General features: G+C 34.6%; 1 protein-coding gene and 2 long non-coding RNA genes across 6 annotated transcripts; 2 read left to right on the top strand and 1 right to left on the bottom strand.

The window, feature by feature from the left end:
• The first annotated feature begins 1302 nt into the window (after window positions 1-1302).
• On the top strand, window positions 1303-23269 carry LOC126757341 (uncharacterized). 4 transcript variants are annotated; one of them, XM_050471159.1, is made up of 4 exons: window positions 1303-1404; window positions 1872-2640; window positions 17974-19842; window positions 22652-23269. In XM_050471159.1, exons 3-4 carry the CDS (start codon window positions 17979-17981, stop codon window positions 22810-22812), a joined length of 2025 nt encoding a protein of 674 aa, XP_050327116.1. In that variant the 5' UTR covers window positions 1303-1404; window positions 1872-2640; window positions 17974-17978; the 3' UTR covers window positions 22813-23269. The 4 variants fall into 4 exon arrangements, with proteins under 4 accessions (XP_050327116.1, XP_050327115.1, XP_050327114.1 ...); XM_050471158.1 differs by having other exon boundaries at window positions 1303-1414; window positions 1890-2640; XM_050471157.1 differs by having other exon boundaries at window positions 1303-1414.
• LOC126757343 (uncharacterized) lies at window positions 19927-25158 on the bottom strand. The gene is made up of 2 exons (XR_007666726.1): window positions 25098-25158; window positions 19927-20245 (listed from the first exon to the last, which is right to left on the bottom strand). It is a non-coding gene; the product is annotated as an uncharacterized LOC126757343 (long non-coding RNA).
• On the top strand, window positions 24163-26381 carry LOC126757342 (uncharacterized). The gene is made up of 3 exons (XR_007666725.1): window positions 24163-24713; window positions 25122-25325; window positions 25378-26381. It is a non-coding gene; the product is annotated as an uncharacterized LOC126757342 (long non-coding RNA).
• Window positions 26382-26769: the final 388 nt, after the last annotated feature.

The following is a 26769-nucleotide window of genomic DNA, read 5'->3' as shown; positions in this document are numbered from 1 at the left end:
CATACGTACATATGTATGTATGTATGTTGATAAATGCATGGGTAAGTGATTGTAATTGTTTTCATTGAACTATTTGCTGTCTGTCTACCGGTCGGTATGGCAGTGGCAATTTTTTAATATTTTGTCCGCGCCTATTATAGCAGAACAAAGTAGTTCATGTTACGCACGTACAAATATACAAACAGACATACATATGTATATATGCGTGTAGATATTCATAAACACACGCATGTACATTTACACGTATGTATGTTCTTGAGTATATACAGACATATAGGTTTCGCTTATGCGCGAGTGTAACCCGTACTAACAATTATCAAACCTCAATGTGATAATGTGACGAAACTCTGCACACAAGTACTCGCGACATTGGCTATGACTGAGACTCTGGTGTGGCGCTAAAGCCAATATTTCGCCGTTTCCGCTTCTGCTTCTGCCTGTGTTATTGATGCCTTTATATACATACATTTGTATGTATGTATGTATGTATGTACAATAGTGTTGTTATTGCATGAGTAGTTAACACTGGTAGTGGAATTGAGAATGGCAATGTCGTCACTTGCTAATAAGCTAACACACATAAAGAAAATTTAGTATTAAATGCGTAGTGCATAGTGCTGAGCGTGAGCACCTTGATGCGGCGCGCTTCGCTTTTCAGCTGCAATCGACAAAGTCTATCACATGAGTGGGCAGAAAACGAATTTGCTGCACATGCTTCCCACTGCTCAATCCAATTCAACACAATTCAAATACTGATCGGTTTCTTTACAGTTTTATTCATGCCGACTTAGTAAATTCAAGTGTTCATACATGCATGCATGCATACATACATATCTACATACGCCCGCCCATGCGTATATAACACATACATACATATGTATGTATGTATGTATATGTCTGCGATTACTTGTTCGGTGCATGCTGCTCCCTTGTTGACTTACTGTCTTGCTCGCCGCACAAGTCCGCATAAACGCAGCTACAAGTACGTATACCTATGCATGTATGTAGTATGTATGAGTTGTTAGCATTGCTTGCTGGCAGTCTGCTTTGCTACTTTTGCTTTGCCGCTTTGACTTTGGGGCTTTTTGCTCATTTGGCTTCGCCGCCTTTCGATTTCAACTGTTGGCTCGTTGCTTGTTGGCGCTTATACGAGTATTATTGTCTTTGTTTTTCGCTGTTGGCGCAGTCACAAATGCTGAAATGGCCTGGTCGCTTACTGTCGCTCCATGCTGCTGTGTTGTGTGTGCCGCGCGCTTATATTCTCGCCCATATCTGTAGCCAGAGCATTGAGCCGCGCACAATTCCATTCCTTTAGTTATCTGAAAGCAGTCTGAGGAAACGGTTGCGGGCTCGTCGCTACCGGATGATAAGCAATAGTCTATTTTAAATTGATCGGCGCTAGTGGTGATTATTAGTTAGTGTTTTGTTTTCGTTTTCTTGCCACCGCGGCTTAACACACACGTCCGCAGTGCACGCTACAAACAAGCGAAGCTATGTGCACATTCATTCATATATCCACATACATACATACACATACATATGTAAATACTTAGTGCATCGCGCAACAGTAAAACGTGCTTTCAGATTTTCAATATTCGATTCTTCATTCGTCCGTTTGTACATACTTTCGTTCTAGTATTCTTTAAAAAAATATTTGAACAAAAAGAAAATAAATAAAAACACTTGCCTACGTACAAACGCAAACATATGTACATATATATTATATACATATGTATGTATATTGGTGTGCATGCGTATACATAAGCATATTTTAAGAAAATAGAATTACATGACATATGTATGTATGTGCGCGTAGTGTTCGAAAACAAAAAACAAATGAAAGGCAAGAAGTGAAAAGTATTTAAATTTAGTAAATCGAAACACTGTAGTCACAAGAAGCAAATGAAGTCAAAACAAAAGTGAAGACAATTCGAAAATAGCAACATAGAAAGAGAAAGAAGTAAATGCAAAGTTAAAAGTGGGAATTCTTAAGTTTTGCGAAGCAAACACACAAAATATCGCTAGCAAAAGCTTGAAGCAGCATTTGCGCCGATTGTTTGCTCACACATCCAACTAGCCACAGAAGGCGTGCGCATACGACTTACTACACACTCACAAACAAGCGATTGGGAGCGAGTTCTAGTTACTTACATATACACAAACAGATACGCACACAAGTGCACGCGCTGACACACGAAAAGAAAGGCGAACTGGTGTAGAAAGTGTTGCCCACAGTTTATCAGCTTATGTGGTAGAACGGTCTATGTATTCTGGCCAGGTGCATAAGCGCATAAGTTTCGCTGCGCACCAAAACAATTCATCGGTGCCATCACTCTGAAAATCATCGAAAACAACCGTTGTTCCGTTCTCGCATGCAAACAGCTGCAACTGCGTCAGATGTCTGGCCGGGCAGTCACAGATCAACGACAAAGCTAACATAGATAACAACTATCAACCAAAACAACCAGTATATACGTTAAAAGCAAATCAACAATAACAACGATTAGAGCAATAGCACTAGCGGCCGTAATAATAATAAACAACAACCACCAGCGACAATCAACAACCCAAAGACTTGTGCATCGACGGCAGCGACTAACTTTGTCGTATTCATTTATTTATTTATTCAACACACTGCAGGTAAATGGAAATTATTTTCGCATTTAGATTTTAAATTATATGTATAAGTATGCGCGCGCGAGTATGTAACTGACAGCAGTTCGCTAACTTTACTACCGATCGGGCGCTATCGCTTGGCCTGAGAGTCTAATCAACCAAGAAACTGTAGCTTTGCGGACGGCATTAGTCTGATATTTAGCCCAATTCTACTACACATTCTCATATTCCTTTCGTTTCTTGCTTACTCCACTGTTGTGCGTACGCACCTATATACTATACATTCTAACCGATTTTGACTGCAATAGTGGAAAACTTTGAGCGCTCACTCACCATTACTGTCGCAATGTCGCGTTGCAATCGACAGCAATAATTTATATTCTAGTGCTCATTTCATGTACACGCCTGTGCTTGTGACACCACTACCACTTCACCGGCATGGTGCGTGTCAGACCATTCTCCCTGTCGGCCCATTGTGATCATAAACACGTAACAAGTCGTGTTGGCGCTCGCTGTGGTGCTGGCTTTCGCACCGGTTGCCGGCAAGCGGATCGCGCACGCTACACGAGCAGTTGCGACTATTGCTGCCGGCCGTATTTGCTGCTTTACTCAATACGAATCACACGAAAGTATGATTGGTAATGGTGCTGAAATAATGAATCGCTGTTGTTGTTAGTGTGCAGTGGCCGAGGCTGTTGGCATTGGATATGACGTAGACGACGTTTGCGATGTTAGTGCTCCCAGCAGATACTGTCTAAGTGCACCGCACACTTGGTAATACGCGATGGGCGTCGTACCCAGCCTTCTTATTTCTTAGTCTCTTATAAGGTAAAGACTGCGCATGGTGTACGAGTTCAGAAGCGGTTTCTCCGGTTAAATCAGTTAAGGTAAGAGCAAAACAAAATGAAAAATAAACAGTCACATTAAGAAGAAACAACTTTTGCCGACTTAGTCTATTCCATTTGTCGGAGGACAAGTGTTTACTAATGGATATTGAACTCTTCTGATGCCTTATTGCACGTTATACACGCACGTGGCATTAAGTGAAGGGCATATTTTTCCCGACTTAAATGCATACATAGTATACAGTATAAAAACTGTTTTATGAAGAATTCGATTTTGAAATATCACAACAAACTTCTGTACTAAAATTCGTTAAGAAGGGCTTCGGAGGACTTTTGGAGCCTGAAAAACCATTAGACACTATAAAGCTACTAAATTGTTTTTGTGATGTATTATATTTCCTTAAATGTATATATGTATATATATATATACTACACATGTACATATTAATTTATTCGACTAAACTCCCAATGTCAACTGTTCTGAAGATATTTCCGACTAAAATGGATTATAAGAAACTTTCGAAAATACATACACATGTAGTTTGTAACGTCATGAGCGAAAGCAGGGCAATTACTATGAAATTTTGACAGTTTGTTTCGTTTATACCGTTGCATGTAGCAATCTTGTCTCAAGATTTTAAAAGCTCGAGTCAGACTGGGAAAACTCTACATACATATATAATATATGATACCAATAGAATAATTATAGTTCATGAATTGAAGATACATACTATGTATGTACATAAGTATGTATATCTAGATATGGTATGCACATGCACATGACTGTTCGGCTGGACGGACAAGGAGATATAGCCCAAATCGTCTCTTCATATATTAACATTATTTACATAGTTAATTATATATCTCTCTCATATAGGAATCATTTCAAAAATATATACATATGTAGATCGCGATATGTTTGCATTAACATTTTTGGTAGATCACAATCAATCTACTAAATTAACTAAGTGATAATAATATTATACTAACAGCAGTATAGACAAATGCATATACTGTATTTGTAGAAATAATTACATACATACATACACATATCTATGTACATATGTATGTATGTATACAAGAAGTTATTTCATCGCTTTCCGATCAACCTCTAAGAAAGCCCCAAAATGTATGCATATCACATATACACTATTTACATATGTATATACATACATATGTACATGAGTTTGCACTTGGAGCATGGCTGCAAAAGCATGACCACAAAGCACAGCAAGCATGTGAGCCGAAGAGCATCGTGTGAGTCGCAATCATTCACACACATACATATACATATGTATCTATTTATGTGACCATAGTACGTTTATGAATATAAATATGAACATAACTTAACGCGCATATATATATGTATGTATGTATGAACATTTATTTACAAAATAAAAGTATGACGGCTGCGAAATCATTATCAGTTATACACGGCAAAAAGGGGCCGGTGCGAGCTTTAGCTTCACTTTTCTGAGAAAACAGAAAATTTCGAAAATTCTTTATTTTTCACTTATGTATATTAACTACATTTTAAAAATGGACTATTCGCTTTATACAAACATACGTGTATATATGTATGTATATACATTCACATACATACATATGTACGTACAAATGTGGATATGTGTGCAATAACTACACTGTATATTCATGTGTATATTATTCAATTTGCTCTCACTTTATTGCTGTCAAAATATGTGAAGAATTTGACCTTCTCGATAATTATTTGTTACAATCGATGCGGAGTTGCATTACTATTATGGGAGACATGGGTAAACTTAAAACCAATTACAAGTAAAAAATGCCACGTTTGTTTGTATGTATATATATGTATGCAGGTCAATTGATTGCATAATGCAGGACGGATAAGCAATCTGTATCATAATCAGCAATCACTTGCATATACATATGTACATATGTATGTATGTATTTGTATTAGTTGTAATATTAGTATTAGTGTGATATAGATACACACATCATATGTATACATACATATATTACTTATTACTTTCGAATTCTTGTCGGTTTGCGTGGTCAAATACTTGCGTAACTGGTCTGTTGTATGTACGCGCACGAGTTATATGTACATACATGTACATATATACATAAAAAATAATTTACAAACATACTTATCATATACTTACACATAATTACTTAAATATGAACATACATATATGTACATGCACAGCTAGACGAAAACCAATAACTTGTAAACAAATGAGATGTAAAACATGTAATACAAAATAATGCAACAACAAACAATGAAGACACTTGTTTGTCAACAACATGTGCAGCAACAATGCTGTGATAAACTAACATTCATCGGCGATCAGGACAACCGCCAAATCACCTGACAAATGTCTGTAGCTAATGTTGTTGTTGTCATAGCAGTAATGATCAAACCAAAGAGCGACCGTTAAATGGTCCGATTAAGCAAACAACAAATTGTAAGGATAGCGGATATAAAATATTTGTTTACTCACTACTATAAATAGGCTAAGCAGTTAGAAATAATTTGAATTTAAGTTTCGGATGTTAATGAATAAAGTCATATTATTCTGACTCGCAGTTCGTGGACTTATTTTTCTTTAACTCACGCATGGTAGATTTGTGTATAGGTTCGCACAGTAAAATATCTACGGTAAGGATCTCCAATTATCAGATTAGGTGATTTTTCGAGAATAATTTGAGAAAAAAACTCAAACCCGATTTGTTATAAAACACTTAGTTACTAGCCTCAGAAACATACGAGTAGTTGGCGATGTAATATTTTTGTTTACACACAGATCTGTTTTAAATTGCACTAATTAGTGTAATTTTTAGAATATTTAGAAGTAGAACCTCTACGTTATGTTTTTTTTTAATTAAGATGAGTTTTAGCGCTCTTTTTACTGCTTATATCGCTTATGTTTCTTTTAGCAGGAAACAAATTTTATTCTCCCTACCAAGCTGGTTTATTGCATTGTTCCTACTCTAAATTTTCATTTTACACCTCTCATCTTTCTCATTTGCTTTCGATTGGTATAACTAACGGTTTGCATGTTTTGTCGCCAACAGCGATGTTGTCTGCTAAAGAACTAAAATTTTCAAATTACCTGGCTCTGGTAGGTGTACCTACACACAACTTGATCAGGATTAGTGAGATGAGGTCAGCTTTATTAGTAATATAACGTGTGCTTATAAATACATGCAAACTTGTGTATGCATACAGACATCGCTGCAGTTTGAAAACTGATAAAGTCCGTTTACCCAGATAACCTACAGCACCTTTTCATTAAAATTTGAAATAAAAACAGATCTATGTAAAACTTTTTTGTATTTCGTATTAAAAGCAACAAGTCGAGATTCATTTATAATAAATGGATAAAGAGGCAAATATGCAAACGAGTGAATAACGATGAATAACAAAGTCAATTGCTCTCTTCCTAAACTCGTATGACCACTCCTAAAGAAGAACAATGAATATTAAATGTTTCAAACACACGTTTTCTACGGATATAGTGTGCAATGTGCAAAAAATTATACTTTAAGTATCATAAAGTTACCCCCTGCGCCTCACTGCGCCTCACTATATGGTCTTTGTTCGACATCCAGCCCATGGATTGGATATCGCCATTCAAGCAGAAATCACAGGCGTAAATTAATCGTAATTGAAAATGAATTTATGAAAAAGGGGCAGCTTCATTTTGTCTAAAAGCGAAAGTTTCAAAATTTCAATATTATAATATTGTACCTGTATTATACAATATTATACTTGTTCAAAATATAACTGTAAAAGGCGTAGAGAAAGTCTAAAAATGTGCTAGAGATCTGTCTTTATTTATTATGGGCGGCCTGTTACTAACTGTTATTTTAATGCGGTCCATAAATTATAACATTATTCGAGAGCAATAAATTTCATAATCTTTACTGATTATGCTAACAATTCCTTGACTACAAATATTCAAAGGCCAGTAAACAAATCTACTTTCAAGCAAGTACTTGATATTCCCTTGTAAAAATGAAATGTGAATAAATTGTTGATAGGCTTTTGGATCGTTCAGTACATTTAGTTGTCAGGGGTTTTTTTTATAATATCTTTATGACTTTATACGACTTTTAGTGTAAAAATTTCGAGTGGCATGTGTACATATACACCTATAAAGTATGTATGTATGTATACTTGTCATAAAAAAAAACAATTTTAAGAATGCGTATGCATACTTACCAATATTCATATCTGATTAAGGGGTTATATACAGTTAGAAGACTGAAAAAAGCGAATTGTCCAGAATTTTTTCTAAGAAAACTTTTAAAGTTATTGATCCAAAAATTTGCCACATATTATGGTATCTTTTAACTTTATTTTAAGACTTAGTATTAGTAAAAATATTTATTTGGAAATGAACTACAGCTGATATTCGGAAGCTCTTCTCAAAAAGACGTTTTTCGGTGACCACTATATCTCATAACAGGATCCTCTGAAATTAAAAAACCAAAAAAATCGAAACTTGAAAATACTGACTTTATATCCGAATTCCTCTTAAGATATTGTTTTTAAATGCGACAAAATTAACATCGGTTTTGGGTTATTAAGACCGGAAATCAAACTGTACGGTCTTGGCCGCGTCGATAAGTCTTCGCCGGTGGTTCTGTATTGCGTTCAACGTCGCCAGAATCGTACATTTAGCCAACTGGAGTGTTTTCTACCATTCAGACAACATGGTCAAGCCAACGGAGCCGATCTAATTTTATGGCCTGCTCTATGTCCATATCGCCGAAGAGCGTTTTCTCTCCAACGCTCATAAGTCGTTAGACGAAGTCTTTCACCATTGTCAACAGTGATATGATTTCCCAATCGTTGAGATCCTTTGTTTGATAACTAGAGGTACCTCGCTTGTCCCCGCTTTTTATCAAAACAGAGCGATCTCTTACTGCACAATTTCCACAAAATATAAAGTTATAGTCTACATGCATAAACTCATCAAGTAAATTGCAATCATTTGTAAATATTGAAAATTTCGAAAAAGCAGGTCGCTCAAACCGCTCTCCAACGTGATGGTTTGAAATTTTGGAAAATACAATTTCTATAAAAAAAACTTTTTTAAATTAAACTGAAATATTTGTTCTAAACGTTATTATCTTAAGTAACGTTAAATTCATATTACATCGCAAAATAGGATAGAAATTAAGAATTTAAAGACGATTAAAATAAAGTAAAAGAGGTGCCGCCAACTACGTATTTTCTTGATGAGGGACCCATATTTAGGAAAAATGTGTACATAAACATTTGTATGTACATATGTGCGAACATATTATATATTTCTTTATTTGAAAAATAGTTGACATACATACTTATTGATGAAATGTAATTTTACTTCTCTTTGTTTTCTCCATTCACGAACAAGTATATAGATACATATACAATATTAAAGAGATATACATATTTACGACTATGTATGTATGTGTATAAATATATATATAGGCCACGTATTTTTATAAATATGCGTAATCATATGTATATATGTCTGTATATACTATATTATGAATTCCCATTGCAGGGGCCTCTCTCTTATCACAAATCGGAAAGTAGTGTTTCGGTGCAAAATTATAAGGCTGCACTCAAAGTTCATTTACATTTCATTGTTGGGTCATTAGACTTTTATAATCTTTGTGATTGCGACGATCGTCTACACATGCTTATAAGAAAACCTATTTATACACATTTTAATTAATTATTTCTAAGTAATTTATACATAAGTATATTACATTCAATAGGAATATGTACATACATACATTCATCTTTGTAAGTGAATGAATGTATTCAAAAGCTCATATGAAAAGTAACAGTTAAGTGTGCTAATTTGCATTCTTTTCTATCAACGTTGGAAAACGTTATCTCATAATTACGCAGTGGAATAATATTGAAACATTTCAACATATTTTTGAGGCTTTATCGTTTTGTCGTTAACTAAAAACTAGATTGTAACCGGAAAACAGTATGAATTCATAGTAACTATACAACTTTTCTCTGCCGTCGGTGACTCGGTAAGTCACGGGTTGAGAACTTCCCACAAAACCTTCAGACTTCAGCCAAATATTATCAAAGAATACTATGACTACCGCTTTTTGAAATTTATACATACATACATATGTATAAATACAAGTAAAAACATATTATGTCCAAATTACGTGTCAAAAAATGCGAAAATATTAGAATAGCCTTAAAAAATTACTACATCCATACTTTATAAAATAGTAAATAACAGTATTTACTTCAGCGAAACTACGAGGTGTGTTCAAAAAGTATCGCGAATTTTGTGTTTTTTCAGAAATTATTTATTTATTCATGAATATCTATTTTGTCCCCTTCAAAGTAATCCCCATGAGGTATTATACACTTGTGCCAACGGTTTTTCCAATCTTCGAAGCACTTCAAAAAATCATTTTTTTTATCTTCTTCAGCTCCCCCTTCGATGCCGTCTTAATCTCGTCAAGAGAAGCGTAACGTTGTTCTTTCATGGGCCTCTTCAGTTTAGGGAACAAGAAAAAGTCACAGGGGCCAGATCTGGGAAATACGGTGGCTGCGGCATCATTAGTGCCTTGTTTTTGGCCAAAAAGTCGCGCACAAGCAACGATGTGTGAGCCGGGGCGTTATCGTGGTGCAAAAGCCAATTTTTTGTTCTTCCACAAATCCGCGCGATTTTGGCGGATTGCTTCGCGCAAACTGCGCATAACTTGCAGGTAATATTCCTTATTGACCGTTCTTCCCTGTGGCAAGAACTCATGATGCACCGCGCCCCTGCAATCGAAGAAAACTGTCAGCAAACTGTCGCGATACTTTTTGAACACACCTCGTATGTTTCCTATATGAGCAGAACGGAAAAATATTTATCCACGTCGGAGACGCTATAAATAAATACATATGTGTATACCCATGTCCGTCTGTCTATATACGCGAACTAATTCCAGAGTTTTTGAAATCGCTCTGAAATTTCGCACACGTTCTTTTCTCCCTAAGAAGTTGCTAATTTGTCGGAACCGCCGATATCGAACCATTTGTTATATGGAAAACATTTTATTTGACGGAATTTGGCTTTAATTACTGCAAAAAGCAATTATACAATATTTGCAGAAATTTTCCAGATCGAAAATTTATTGAGATTGTTATGTGAACAAAATATTACAACTGGACCTGCACGGTGTAAAAGTTTTGAAGCGTATGTCATTAGCTAATCGGTTTTATAAGCATCTTTTTCCATAACAGTGAAACAGTATCCACCAAAGAACAGTAGTAAAAACTGTTTTCAAAGTAATATTAAAATACTGGAATCAATTTGAGTATTGTAGTTAGAAATTATAATTTAATCTACTATATTAGTATTGAAATTTTAACGTAGGCTGGCATAGTATTCGTAAACGCCATGAGCTGTCAAAATTTGCATGAGTTTTATTTTGCATGCTTTGCATTGAAAATATTTATATTCGACGAATTAAATTAAAATTTAAACAAAAAACATAGGTATATTGTAAAATCAATTACTTACTTCCTTGCGCTTACGAAAGCAGCCTATGTTACTTATTAAATTGTAATTGTTATTTCATTTTAATTTTATTTGTTATTATTCATAAACATCAAATAAATGCATTGCATATTTTGGCAAATCAAATGCTTTGCATGACATGGACATATGATTTAACAAGTAAGGAAGGGCTAAGTTCGGGTGTCAACGAACATTTTACACTCTCGCATGATAAAGTGATAATCGAGATTTCATTATCCGTCATTTACATATTTTTTTATTTTGCTGTAAAATTAATTAGATTAGATCAATTTGTGTACTTTGAGTATTGAATTGTATTTTTATTTCCTAATGTATATATATATGTATTATACAGAGAAGGCATCAGATGGAATTCAAAATATCGTTATATTGGAAGAAGGCGTGCTTGTGAACCGATTTCACCCATATTTCAAGTAGTTCCTGAGATATGGTTTTTGGTCTATAAGTGGGCGACGCCACGCCCATTTTCAATTTAAAAAAAAAGCCTGGGTGCAACTTCCTTCTGCCATTTCTTCCGTAAAATTTAGTGTTTCTGACGTTTTTTGTTAGTCGGTTAACGCACTTCCAGTGATTTTCAACATAACCTTTGTATGGGAGGTGGGCGAGGATATTATCCGATTTCTTCCATTTTTGAACTATATATGGAAATGCCTGAAGAAAACGACTCTATAGAGTTTGGTTGACATAGCTATAGTAGTTTCCGAGATATGTACAAAAAACTTAGTAGGGGGCGGGGCCACGCCCACTTTTCCAAAAAAATTACGTCCAAATAAGCCCCTCCCTAATTCGATCCTTTGTGCCAAACTTCGTTTTAATATCTTTATTTATGGCTTAGTTATGACACGTTATAGGTTTTCGGTTTCCGCCATTTTGTGGGCGTGGCAGTGGGCCGATTTTGCCCATCTTCGAACTTAACCTTCTTATGGAGCCAAGAAATACGTGTACCAAGTTTCATCATGATATCTCAATTTTTATTCAAGTTACATCTTGCACGGACGGACGGACAGACGGACGGGCGGACAGACGGACATCCGGATTTCAACTCTACTCCTCACCCTGATCACTTTGGTATATATAACCCTATATCTGACTCTTTTAGTTTTAGGACTTACAAACAACCGTTATGTGAACAAAACTATAATACTCTTCTTAGCAACATTGTTGCGAGAGTATAAAAATTGCTTGGCATAATGCGTGTATTCTGTATTCATATGTGTACTTATATTTTATTGTATGTACATAAATACTTATATAATTTCTTAGTACTGATCTGCTAGAAAATGTTCCACCAAGCAACAAATAACCGGTGAATAGGTATAAAAGGATTACATATTAAGATGTTTGCTTACTTACGCTTACACTCATGTATACATATCATGTATATTTATTAGTGCAAATATTTTCTCATGTATTTTTACCTTGAATGGCCGCCTTGCTTTCACAGCTTTGCACATTTTTTGTCTCAGTTGACAATCTTAAAATAACAATTAAGTAAATTCGGAGTAAAATATGTCGTAAAATACTACTGCTCAGCTTCTTGTTTGTCTGCTTATACGGTTGAGTCTAAAACCACAAGTCACAAGGTATGAGTACATAGACGGCCACAATATTATATTAGTGTCAAATTCCCTTCTATGATATATGTACATATACATATGTATAAAGAAACAAACATATATTTTTATTCATTTATTAAATCAAATCCGATTTAATCGTATGTTACTTTGAAACACTTGGATGGCTGCTTTCTTTGTTTAAGTGAAATATATAAATCCTTTCATACATACAATTTTTTTGTTTGAATTTTTAACTTTAGTAGGGTCATAAAAGACATTGTAGTGCTAAATATTACATTATTAACATAATATTCCAATTTGTTGTAAAACTAGAAACTCTCTCATACTCCATACGAACATTATAATACATATGAGACAACGTTATAATTTTCATATTTAAGTGGCAACTCTTAATGGCATAGGAATTTATTTATTTTTATACAGACGGGCCTAGTTTAAAATTCGCAAAACAAAAAACCATTTTACAAATAACAAAGTCTTAAAAAATTAGAAAATTTTTAAGAATTTTAAAAAACCCTTGCATTGGACAAAAATATGTGTCAAAAGTGACGATCTTAATCTTGAAAGAATGAATACAAATGAAATGCTTTCAACACTATTTGTGTTGAGTAGTATATGAACCCACACAAATACAATACATAAATAGACACTTCTAAAAATGATACAAAAATAAAATTTTCAACAAGTAACATAAAAAACTGTATTACGCACGAAAACATATAATATAGTACATACAATACATAGTATAATATATTTAGGGGCTCGGCAGAAGCTGTCAATAAAAAAGAAAACCACGCAGAAAGAACTAGCAATACATACAATTCGCTTCAAAATTACTCCAATCGACCAGACACTACTCCATTATTAATTTCAAGTCAATCTTGAATCATAACTTATTTTCGATACTGCTTCTTGTTGAAAGTTCATATGGTACATATAGTACATACGTAGGACAATATAAAATTAAAACGGAAAACTATAAAATTTAATATTTAAAGCTATTACTGCGGTTGCTATATAATCACAATTTGGTAATTGTACTCAAGAACAATGACTAACATATCTGTCGTCAAGCTATCACATCCATTCTTTAAATACTCTAAGGGTATGGGGTCCTTTGCAAGGATGCGCTTGAACTTTGAATGCTTTGCACGAGGACCTTTTGACTTTCCTAATTTCGGACTTGTGGATTGCTAGTCCTACATTGTACAATGCCCAATCGTTAGATGACCTAATGCTTGTTGAAAAACCTAGAGTTCCAGTCTCCATCTAAAGACTTCAACTATTTAGTGACCGCGTCAGGGGAGAGCAAACAGGAGCTTTCTGCAGTATTGGTCCGCTTTGTTTTTCTGAAGTTTCTTTAAGTCCAGACTGATTGTTACTGACCAAAATATTAAAAAAAAAGTCCACAAAAAATGATTTTGAATGACCGTAAACTGAAGTGATAGCAGGCTTTCTATTGATATCAATTGAACGTGCACATCATATCATTCACGAATATTTGGGTATGAGAAAGCTCTGTGCAAAGTATGGGCGCCACGGGCTCACTCAGTGACAGGCAGTGTTTGGAGATGTTCAAAAGTAATAAACCCGAGTTTTTGCGTCATATGTGACAATGGATGAAACATGGCTTCAGTGGACTGCACACGATGGATTTCAATATTTGGCAATATATTGCTGAAAATCCGTAGTGAGGATTAAAAACCTATTTTTAATTTTGTATAAAAAATTCTAAAAAAATTAATTTTTTTATGTTGTAAGAAATTCTTGAACTCACTGTGTGTCACTGTAGTCGTATGGATGCATTGGGTTTATTTCATGAGCACTGATGGAACGGAGTGTGATATTTCTACTACACAATAAATATTGGAAAATGAGTACAAGTTTGTACTAATGGGTAATTTCTTCTATTTGAGAATAATATCACACTCCGTTCCATCAGTGCTCATGAAATAAACCCAATGCATCCATACGACTACAGTGACACATTTTCACCAAAATACATACACTCATACCTTTGTATGCATAAGCAAAACCATACGGGTATCTGATATAAATAAACTAGAGTCGGCGTGTTGACTTTTCTTTGATTAAAGCGATGTATTATGATAAAATGTTCCAAATTTTATTTGGTCTGTATTGTTTTATTAGTAATGCTAAATATTAAAATTTAAGAGAAACCAGGAGTGTATGATCAGAAATCTGTCCAGAAATTTTTGAATTTCATTATGACCTTGGCAACTAGACTATAACCAAGAACCAATTGCTTTACTGAAAGAATTTTCGATTTTATTTTTTATATTTATTATAATATAATATTTGTTATATATATTTAAATTAGAACACTAAAGGTTAGGTAAATTTTTCCCTGAATGAATAAAATTTAAAAAAATTGTCTTGTTTTTGGGGTGTTGAATGCAGTGTTCTATGTACATAGGATCAATATTATAAAGTTAAGCGAGCGAAAAGCAGCGACGAAGCTAAAAATATTAATGTCAAATGAGTTTTATCAAGCGAAATCCCAATGGCTTTTAGCCAAACAATACAGTTCCCGACTACTTAAAACATTTGATAAACAAATAATACTCTTTCAAAATACCGTTATAAAGATAAAGATGGAACGATAGCCAAATTAAGATGATAGGTCTTATCTAGCTAGAATTTGCATAGTAAAATCAAGTAGTAGCTACAAATGTTTTGGTTGTCAAGTAAGCAAAATTTTCCAAATACTTTAGATTTCTTAGTTAAATCTTTTGGATTATTATATACATAGATATATGTACGTTAGTTATCTATGTATACATATGAATTTACGTAAAATTATGATTTTAAGCGTATTCGTTTGAGTGATGGTTTAAGAATAGGTACAGTCTGAGTTTCTATTAATTGTATGTATAGTGCGGGTAAGACCTAACAACATTGCAAACAAATGACTTGTTTTTTTTCGGAGAGTTTCATTAGCTTTGCTGAAGAAGTGCCGCAAATTACTGCCACACAAAAAATACTGTGTAATAATAAGTAGTAATAGTTTTTGACTGAAATTATCTCGGATTTTTTTTTTTAATTCTGTAATAAAACTTTACACAAGAGAACACTTTTGTGGTAAAAGTTGCAGTTAAATAACAAAGTGTATTTTCGAAAATAGTGAAATAGTTTCTTATATTGCGAGAGTAACATTTTCTCCACATAAGAAACTGTTTTGATACTCTTTATTTATAATATTTCTATCAGTCTGTTAAAATATTTCGTAAAAATTTGAAAGGTATGCTAAATTTATTTTGACAGACCGCAACTATTGTTGTTGTCCATTTATTTAAGAATTTCTCATACCTCTTCTCGATAAGTGGTAACTTTTTTTAGTCGAAAAAATCTTTTCGTATTTTGTCAATAGATGTCCTTGCAATCGTATATCTCCATTACTACCAATCACATTGTTTAAGCTTCATTTAACAAAAAAAATTAAATTTGGGGAAGTTGAAAAAAAGTTACAGCTGTTCAAAAATGAGTGAAAATAATCAGGAAATTCGCTATATTTTGGAATTTTTGTATAAAAAAGGAAAGAATGCCAGGCAAGCCAATAATGAAATTTTTGAAGTTTACGGAGACGATGCTGTATCAGTTCGTATAGTACAACAATGGTTCGCTCGCTTCCGTTCTGGAAATTTCTAAATTTCGGTTTACACTGATAAAATGGAACAAGAGTGAAAAAAAATTTAACATTGGTTAAAACTGGTTCATATTTGTTTTTTTATTTATTAGTATTAATATAAAAAAAAAAAGTTGAAGTTTGATTAGAAATATGAAAAGACTTTTTCGACTACCCAATAAGTATTCATTTTAATGCATGTATCCATTGCATCCATGTTGGCAACAAAATTTCCAGCAAATTGTTTTTAATTATTACAACTATATTAATGGAAACATGTTGAAGCCCTCCCAGATACTCCCTCAAAGTTTCAATAAAATTGGCAAAACTGCTAACGAGCTTTGCGAATAGAAAATTGACTTTCAAAATATGTATTACTACAGAGATTTCTCAGACAAACTTCACATGGTAACCCACAAATATTATGCAACCAAGCCCTAGGGAAACGGGTTTCCCAGCAAAATGAAGCGACAATATTAAAATTTAAACGTTTATTACCATCGGTAAATAGTATAGTTCAAATAGAGGTTAATTCAATTAATACCCTCACAATACGTTGATCAAAGTATGTTTTGTGAGTTTTGTTAACCTAACGGTTGTTTGTAATGCCAACACCAAAATTTAATCGTGTTAGATATGTATAGTGCTATGTGTAACAAAAAAATCAGAAATGAAATGAATTGGTTTCCGGATGTACATACATATGTGTGTCCATCCTTCCTTTAATTTAAATAATTTTAATTTTAATTTAATTTTAATAAAATAGTTGGCTGGTACATTGCTCGTTTTGCCTTTACATATTGCCAGAAACGAATCTTATCGAATTAAGCTACTCAAAGCCTGAACAATTTGAAGTTTTAAAGGTGGACGTAGCCCCGCCCTCTAACCGTTTTTATTATACGTATCTCATATATTTCTGGCACCTTGTCAAACCTCCGAAACTAAGCGTAAGCATTTTTAGGCTATGATGGGAAAATTAACGAAATTTGAAAATTTTCCTCATTATCAAGTAAACAGTTTATGCAATCTTAAAGTGTGTAAAAGTAATGCCATTATATACATATCGTCAACTAAAATGCAAAATAACGTAACAACATTTTCAAAAATTTACAGTGGCGTGTTAGAAACACGAAATAAAATGGAACAAGAGTGAACAAAAATTTAATATTGGTTAAAACTGGTTTAAATTTGTGCGCATAACCTCAAAATGATGGACAAATGTAATATTATGAATGTAATTTGAAGTAGTGAATCGTAATCAATAAGATACTCAATTTCGAATTTTTTGATGATACGTTATTTTGCATTTTAGGTGACGATATATAGATATGTGACCTGGTCTACGGAATGGGGGCTTAGGTGTCAAAAAAATAGGAGAACAATTAATGAGATAACGAGAAACTGACGATTATTTTTAACAGCTTTTCCCAGAAAACTAGTTTTCGCAGGTTAGCTCCCTTTTCGTAGACCAGGTCACATACATATATACTTCTAGTATAGTATACCGTAGTCAAATAGTTTTACCTAAAATAGGTTCACGTACAGTTGTACTGACATCAAATACACAATGTGACTCTCTAAACGTAATCTCTAATCTTACTTGCTGATTATGAATATCACCAGTATTACATAAGACATCTTATCGGCCATATAATTGTAACGGCATTAATTTAATTTAATTTTGAAATTGAATAAGGCAAAGTAGTTACTTATTGTTCACTTCCATTCTACTCTACTTTTAGAATAAATGGCAACGCAAAGCAGCAGAGCAAATGAGGAGACCAAAGCCGTGGCTGATCCCCTAAATGGGAATGATGAAGATTATGAAATCGACGAATCAACTGCAGCTGTAGTCGTTCCACCGGATAGCGGATGGGCATGGGTCGTGATGGTGGCATCATTTTTATGTTGTACGGTACTCGACGGGATTGTTTTTTGTTCTGGTTTAATTCAAGAAGACTTAATCAAAGAGTTTAATGTTAAAAAAGGTTATGCGGCACTAGTGTCTTCACTTCTCAGCGGTTGTTATTTAATGGCAGGACCATTTGTAAGTGCCTTGGCAAATCGATTCGGTTTCCGCCCTGTAGCTATGGCTGGAGCGCTGTTTGCAGCAGCCTGCTTTGGTATATCATATTGTGCTCGAAGTATTGAATTCTTATTTATCACATATGGGGTTCTCGCTGGTATTGGTTTTTCCATGGTCTATATACCGGCCGTTGTAATAATTGGCTTTTATTTTGAAAAGTGGCGTGCTCTGGCAACCGGTATTGCTATGTGTGGTTCTGGCGTGGGCACTATTGTATTCACTCCATTAACTGATATATTGCTAAAGTCGGGTTGGAGATACACACTTGTAATTCAAGGAATAATAATTGCGTTTTGTGCTTTGTTTGCATGCGCCTTTAGACCAATTCAGCCCATCACACTGGCTGTTGATGAAGACTCTAACGAAAACAGGAATGATAATGAGAAACGCAATGGACATGGCAATATTGTTGCACCAAAGCCCCAGCTCCATCAAGCTGCCTTTACTAAACCATTGCCTGAAGGACGTTTCGCTTACTCAATGCCAAATTCAGCACATAACACATATATGGGGCAATCTCCCAAGCATCATTATCCCACAGCAGCAGAAGTTTTTAGAGGTGCCAATATTGAGCGTCGCCTATCAAACTCTTCCGGCAAAGGTACCGAATTGAAAGCTCTACGAAAATCGCAGCCTACCACTCCGAATGGTGAGCCTCAACCCTCACAACTTCACTTCAATATCAACAAAGAATTAACAACAGTTGGAGAAAATGAAGAAGAAACCGAGAATGAGAATTTAATCGAAACTGAGGCAAAACCAGTGGTAATACAGGCACGTAGGCACACAGTGTCTGGCAGAAGGCCAAACGACATCGTTGGGAAGAAGAGTGCAGTGGGATCGCAAGATACCGTGCACAATATTCACACTAGACCAATGTACCGTGATGATATATTCTTCACTGGCTCCTTGGCACGAATTCCACAATATCAATCACAAACTTCCCTCGCCTATCATATGTCGGTGACACGTCTTCCAACCAAACAGGATATGCTTGAAGATCGCCAAAAGGGATGCCGACTTTGCCCTGAAGCTGTGCGGCGTACTTTATCGACGATGTTGGACACTTCGTTGCTCAAGTCGCCATCTTTCATGTGTCTGGCCTTCAGCGGTTTTCTAACCATGATGGGTTTCTTTGTGCCTTTTATGTTCTTGACACCACGCGCCGAAGCGGCAGGAATGGACAAAAGTACTGCACTCAGCGTTGTTTCTGGCATAGGATTAGTTAATACAATTGCTAGGTTAGTTTGTGGTACGGTCAGTTCGATTCCCAGCGTGAAACCACTATGGTTGAACAATGTGGCAATCACAGCGGGTGGTCTGGCGACAATTTTCAGTGGACTAAAAATAACGGTTGTGACTCAATGGGCATTCGCTATCTTCTTTGGCGTTTGTATAGCTTGTTTTTCGGCGTTGCGTTCTCTAATTGCCGTGGAAATGATAGGATTGGAAAAACTAACGAATGCATTTGGATTCCTTATGCTGTTTCAGGGTATTGCAGCGACAGTTGGAGCACCTATTGCAGGTACGTTAATTTTTTGTATTTTGCATAACACTTGTTAGGATTATTATTTGTAGTATTTCAAAGCGACAAAAATCAAACTTTAACTTCGTTGATACAATAAGAAGGTTAGTGTATTTTACAGATGAATTATAAATTAAAATACAAAAGTATAATTTAGTACATTCAATTGTGGTAGGATTCAAACGTTTTTGAAAGGACACGGCCCGCCTTACTAATGTTATTTAACAAAACTTACTGCATAAACGTTTTCTACTATCTCCTCATACAGTATGAAGATGGGTGAAATCGGATGTTAGCTTCCCCTATTCACTACATAACGGTCCGAAAAGGAACGAAGGACCCATTGTAAAACTTGGACAGTGGTCATGACTTTTTACCGAAAATATCGGTAAATCTGTGAGATCTATTAAAGAAATATAGGAAATTAGATAGAAGTGAATATTTTTATGATAGCAGTATGCATTCTGAATTCTTTCCTTAACCTTCATATATTTTATATATATTTTATACAAAGTTTTACAACATTCTCTTGGCTTTATTCATTAAATATTAGTTTTTTAATAAAACTCATAGAGCATTTTTTTGGCAATGTTATATCGTAATGCCAAAAATGGATAAATTGGTTCAATATTACCCAAAGCACCCATATAACAAGATATATTAATTAAATTATGTGGACCTCTAGTGTTGGATACACTAAAGTGTTCTCAATCCACAAATTACCCTTAGTTCTTCCTTACTGGTTTATGCACACTTTGTATATGTTAACGAACAAGTTTGGATTTGAAGTCTTAGCTTCTTTTATAGCTCTTCTGGGTATGTCATTTATTCCAGGCGGTTTTTTGTGTTTGATATTTTCTCGCTATAGGCAAAGATAATTACGTAGTCGTAATCGAGTATTTACTGCTTTCTGCCAACAAAGCAACAAACAGTTATAATTCAGTTCTGAGTGAAATTAATTTTGGCGGTTGCAATTGATTTCAATTATATATGTAATAGAACAACGCGATTGTGATTTATGCTAACCATATAACACTTTGATAACGTTCTAAGCACGTTATCGTCACCGGCAGTGAGTTGTAAATCAACTAATTTTTGTGTGTTACTTTAGCCACTTTTGAACTCTGCATACCACTGGCAATATATGGAATAAATTATTATAATTCGATAAAACGGAGTTATTCGAACGCCAACTATATAAAGATACAAAGATAATAAAGATCACTAATGTATTTGAACATTTGTTTTAGTTTCTTAATAACAAAGAAAATATTTCGTATAATTGCATATATACAATTTTTTTCGTATCCCAGTACAATATAGTTCAAAAGCGATAAATACAACTCTTATAATGGTAGACTTGGAACAATGAGGGAGTCAGTGTTCCTAATAGAACATTAGATTTTCTCATCATTTATTGGAACAAATATGGTTTGAAATATTTCGAGATGTGTTCAAATCTTTATACTCGTAAAACAACATAATGAGGCAACCAAAAGCCTATAATCTATAAATCCGACCAACCTTAAAAAGCGTTTTCTATCAACTTATTTAAAAAGAGTTGGGGATGTGGCGACCCTTATAAACGCTGAAAAAGTGAAATTTGCTTTTAATTTTGAGCCTTAATAATGTAATTGTGTTGGACCAATAATTTTTTATAAGTAATGAAGAACTAAGTCGGGTGTAACTGATACATTCAGGTATTGACAAAACTTGGCTAAGTATTGCCTTAATTTCATTCAATTGAGACAATAGGATTATTTGTTATTAGAAATAGATTCCATGTGAATATCCTTAAAATTTTTAACATATTAAGCGAACCCATAAAGGTCTTCCCTACCAACTTGGTTGTTAAATTTAATGCTTGTGGCGCTTTTAATTAGTCAGTTATCGCGCTGTTAGTGGTTTTCTCTGATTTTGTGAGTTAATTTAGTTATCCTAGTCCTTTACATACAATATATAACTCCATATCTATCTTGATTAGCTTTAAGTAATATAAGCAACCGTTAGATGCGACATGTTGCAAGAGTATAAAAATAATCGTGCCATTTTTTAAAGGGCTGTTAAATAGTATGTATCTAAGCATTATACAGGGCTTGTCCGGAAGGTAATAAGACTGATTTTCGTCCGCCGCGTCTGTACTTCTGAGGGTGCGCGCACCGACTGGATTCGGTAGAGGACGTTCCTAGCTAACAAACGAGCGGCTGGTCAGTTGTCTCCGAGCACCTGAAGAGTCAGGCCAAACATTTTCGGGCGACGTGATTCTTTGAGTGATGCAGCGTTCGTTAGAGCAGAGGTACGCGATTAAATTCTGTGTGAAACTTTGTAAATCTGAGACAGAGACTTTGATATGATTAAGCAGGCATACCTTGATGTTCCTTTTTGTTTCCTTGCCTGAAAATGCCGATGAAAGGCAAGCATTTTCAGACGACAGAGGGGATCCAAGCAGCATGCACCGCTGCTCTCAAGGCTATTCCGGAGAATGCCTTTCGTGACGTCTTCGAAGCTTAGAAATCGCATTGGCAGCGCTGAATCGACGCAGAAGAAGCCTATTTTGAAAGTTTTTAAAGAATTGTAGCGATTGGTTCAATAATTTTTTTTAAATCGACTCAGTCCTATTACTTTCCGAACAAACCCTTTATGTTTGTACGCGTGTACTATAAGTGGTTATTGGGTTTTATTGGAATTCAACAAGGCAGAAATAAAAAAAAGTTTATTTATTTAGTATTTTAAATTGATTTAAATTCACAGATTCAAATTCAAGTGCACACCATTAGTTAGATTGATCAACATTTTCCTACCATTTCAGGCATACTCTTTGAGCTGACACAGGACTACAATACTTCGTTTTACTTTGCTGGCGGATTGATATTAGTTTCGGCGTTCCTGTGCTACCCATTGACATATATTGCTAACTGGGAGAAGGCGCGCAATGAGAGAAAGGCCACGCAGAGCCCCCCAAGAGCCTAAGTACATAAATATTCGGGAATTAAAATTAAAGTTAAAATTAAATTTAAAATAATATCATACAACTGAATGAACATATAACAATAAACTAGTAAAACTAAAGACTTGAATTTAAACTGTGTATGTGTATGTATATATATATGTATATGTATATTTTTATACATACACACATATGTTATGTAAAAAATAAGTTCGTAGTGACCGAGACGAAACGAAAGCTTCCTAACCGAAGTCAGGCAAATAGCTTAAATACAATTTGTAAGTTATACTGAGAAGTTACGAAATTGTAATTAAATATTTTTTAGGATATGCATATGTAAGTCGAAAAAGTTATTATATTTTAATAGCAACGACTACTCTAATTTTAATATAAATCGCAGTGTAACACTAACATTGATAATTTATTAATTTGTTAAAAAAAACGAAGAAATAATTTAATTAATAAAAATTTGAAACTTAATTTTCCGGTGTTTGTCAATTGCATCCAACCATATCTTACCAGTGACATTAGTTTTTAGCCTTTATAATAAAGGAATCACAAAAACGAAACCAACTTTTATGTACATATGTATGTATATGAAGTCGCAAATTAATGCTTAACACCCCGTTATAAAAGCAAAATATTATAGAAGAGGACTCCGCCTTACATTTTATACAGAATATACAATCACTCGCTAGCAGTGGCGTAGCTAGGGGTGGGGGAAGGGGGCCGTCGCCCCGGGCGCAACGTCTTGGGGGCGGCAAAACGATCTTCGCTGTTTTTTAATATTCAGAAAAATACTTCAACAAATTTTTTTACAAAATTTATTATAAAAGATAAAGAGTTGTACACTCACAATGTAATAATCTGAATAACAATGAAACATTTACTCGAATACTCTTCAGTCTTTGAATTTGTCTTATATCTTTTGGCTTATATCTTTCTTAAAAATAGTGATAGAACTTAAAGATGCACTTTTCTAGCTTTGTCTAGCGACGTGTCACTCACACAGTTACCCTATGCTTTGAATGTCTTGTAAATTTACTATCAATTTCCTCAAAAATCGTATTGTGAGAATTTTGGAACTTCAGAATTTGCGTGGCTTCTACATAGTTTCTAAATTTTATATACTTAGATAATAACGAAGATATTTTGTAAAAATTCACTTTTGTTGGAACCACCTCATGAAACTTGTAGGTAAGTAGATAAAGGGGGGCGGCAGAATATCCTTGGCCCCGGGCGCCCGAAGTTGTAGCTACGCCACTGCTCGCTAGAAAGTGCTTCGTGCGAGTTAAGTTTTCTGTTGTAACAACCGTACTATGCGGTTTGCCGTCAGGTTATTTATTAAATTCTATCATTTCATTCTTAAACTATGCTTAGCGTAATTTGCTTAGAGCCGTTGTGCTGATTCGACATTTCATTATTACTGTCAACGACCCGGCATAACTTAAGTAATCAATTTAATATTCCTTCGTCCAGTTCGTAAAAATGGTCGCTGTGGATTTCGTGGGAAAAGTGTGAGGTTCCGTGCAGTGAGGAAACGACAATGGTCGGAGAGGCAAAAAGGAGTTTTGCTCGAAAAAAAACCTGACACACCCTGCTGTTGGCACACTCCGGTGTTGGATCGGCCAGGTTATATTTTTGAAGCGCGGCCAACGCAAAAAAGAGTTTTACTCGAAGAAAAAACTGACACACCCCGGTGTTGGATCGCCCAGGGTAATTTTTTCCTGCATTTGAGTTTTTTTTAATTTATTTTTATTGTTTTCAATCGTTTGGGATATGGTAACACTTATTATTTGACAACACAGAACACTTATTGTTATTGTACGTGTAATAATATTTATGTAAAATATAAAATGCTTATTTTAAGCAAATATCTAAATAATAAATATAAAATAAATATGTAGAAATATTGCAGTGAAGTGTAAGTGTATAAAAAGTGCTTAATATGAAAGAAAACGTTACTATAAATCGAGAAATTGCAAATTTAAATTAGCGAACCCTTTTTTTTGTGCAAATGCAGAGAACTAAAATAAAAAATTAAAATATCTTTATTTAAACAAATATTAAAAAAATTAATATGCAGAAACGTTATAGTGAAGTGTTAGCAAGTGAAAAGTGCTATAATTGTATATTTTCAAATTTAATATGGATTTTTCATCTTTAAATGCCTTATCTTAAAAACTATAAGTCACTTTTAACCCTGTATAATCGTGGGAAGGTACCTTTCCAGTAAATTTTATCCCCCCATCATCCACTTAATTTTTTTTTTATAATGTTAAAAATATACTTTCAATCATTCATTTACACATTTCTATTGATGTTTTTTCAGTAATAACAACGTCGCAGTTGATTTTTATTTATTTATTTTTTGATAGAAAAAAACATGAAAAACCTCACAACGAAACAAATACGGCAAAGATTATGTTCGAAATTATGGCACCACTGTTGTAAATTCGAATGGGCACTATTGATTCATGCAGTGATCGTTTTCGAATTATCGATGTTCTCAGTATTCGAGTCTGAAAGAGAATTGGTAAAAATGAGAAATACATAATAGAAACATTTATAATTCATTATTATTGCAGAAAGAAGTTGGACACAGAAGAAGCTCGAAAACGCTCCAAAAAAAAATAAACCTGTTCGGTCCAACACTGTGGTGTTCATAATTCTGGAGCAGTGGGCAACTATTCTAGTCAGAGGGAGATTGCGCAACTTGAGAAGATAGCTATTCTCCTGGAAACTTAATAAAAGTAAGCAGTGCGCAGGATTTTGTTATTTTGTACAGTCGTCGAACAACGCATCCGTTTTTCTTGCTGTATAAATTGTGGGCTAAAATTCCTCAAGAAATTCTTCGAGGAGGCATTGCAATCGAATTGAATTTCAACATGCGGGTTAGACGGTTGCCCAAAGTATACTCACACATGTGGAAAGCTTACAAAACTTCAAGTGTTCCACCAATTTCATCCACAGGACCAAAGGGATCATCCTGGGTCATTTGCTAAGACTGTCAACAAGAAATTTTACGATTACGTACGTAGGGATAGGTGCTGCTGACTTTTGGCAAATATCGGTGCATTTGCCCTAGTTAGCGTTTTTAAGATTAACGAGGTTCCCAGGAATAAAGTCTATGAGTTTCTCAATAGAAGTATATAGCCATATGCACATGATCTCTTTCGAGAGTTAGCATATGGTAAATCGCCAAGTTACCACTAGTGATGGTGATATCTAGTGATCTTTTATAATTTCTCATAATTCTAGGGGGTTTTTCATAAGCGATTGTGCACAATATCTAATTGTGCTGCCTCCTCCATTCCCCATGCCTTGCAGACTCCTAGAAACAATCATTTTCTCATTATTGGTTATGAGGATACATTAAGCAATTGTGACCCTGGAATGTGAGGAGGTTGTTTCACCGATGAATCGCGAGCGAGATAAAGATGGAGGTATCTACCACAGGGATACGAATCTTTCAGGCGATGTCAAGCTCAAAACATTTATTACATATTTACTGCAAAATTATTCTATTCATGTCACTAAAACTTTTTCGCTATAAAGTAATAAATTAAGTATATTTCACGAATTAACAAAGGAGGTGATGTTTTTGTTTACAATTTACATGCAGTTCTTTACTTCTTCTTCTCAACTCACAAGAAAATTGGCGTAATCTTGTATTCTATAATTCTTGGTCAACAACTCAAAAAGGAGCTGGAGGAACGGTTGGCGACGATTGGTGTAAAATCCGAATTACAGTCACATCAGTAAGCATGTACAAAATTGACATTTGAGCAACCGTTTGGAATGCCCTGACACAGAAAGCTGTATTTCTGCACTCTGTGTCCAACGATGTACATATTTTGTATGGAATATTAAGCTTTTAAAAAGGATTTTTATAGAAAGGTTCCATGGTTAAAGCCCATGAAGTAGAAATAGAAGATCAGACCTGGGTGAACCAATTAAAGTTGAAGAAAAGATGCAGA

The sequence above is a fragment of the Bactrocera neohumeralis genome, chromosome 4 (assembly GCF_024586455.1).
Source record: "Bactrocera neohumeralis isolate Rockhampton chromosome 4, APGP_CSIRO_Bneo_wtdbg2-racon-allhic-juicebox.fasta_v2, whole genome shotgun sequence".
NCBI classification, from domain to species: Eukaryota; Metazoa; Arthropoda; class Insecta; order Diptera; family Tephritidae; genus Bactrocera; species Bactrocera neohumeralis.
The sequence above is the reverse complement of the archived record's forward strand: the minus strand, read 5'-3'. Positions and strand labels throughout refer to the sequence as shown.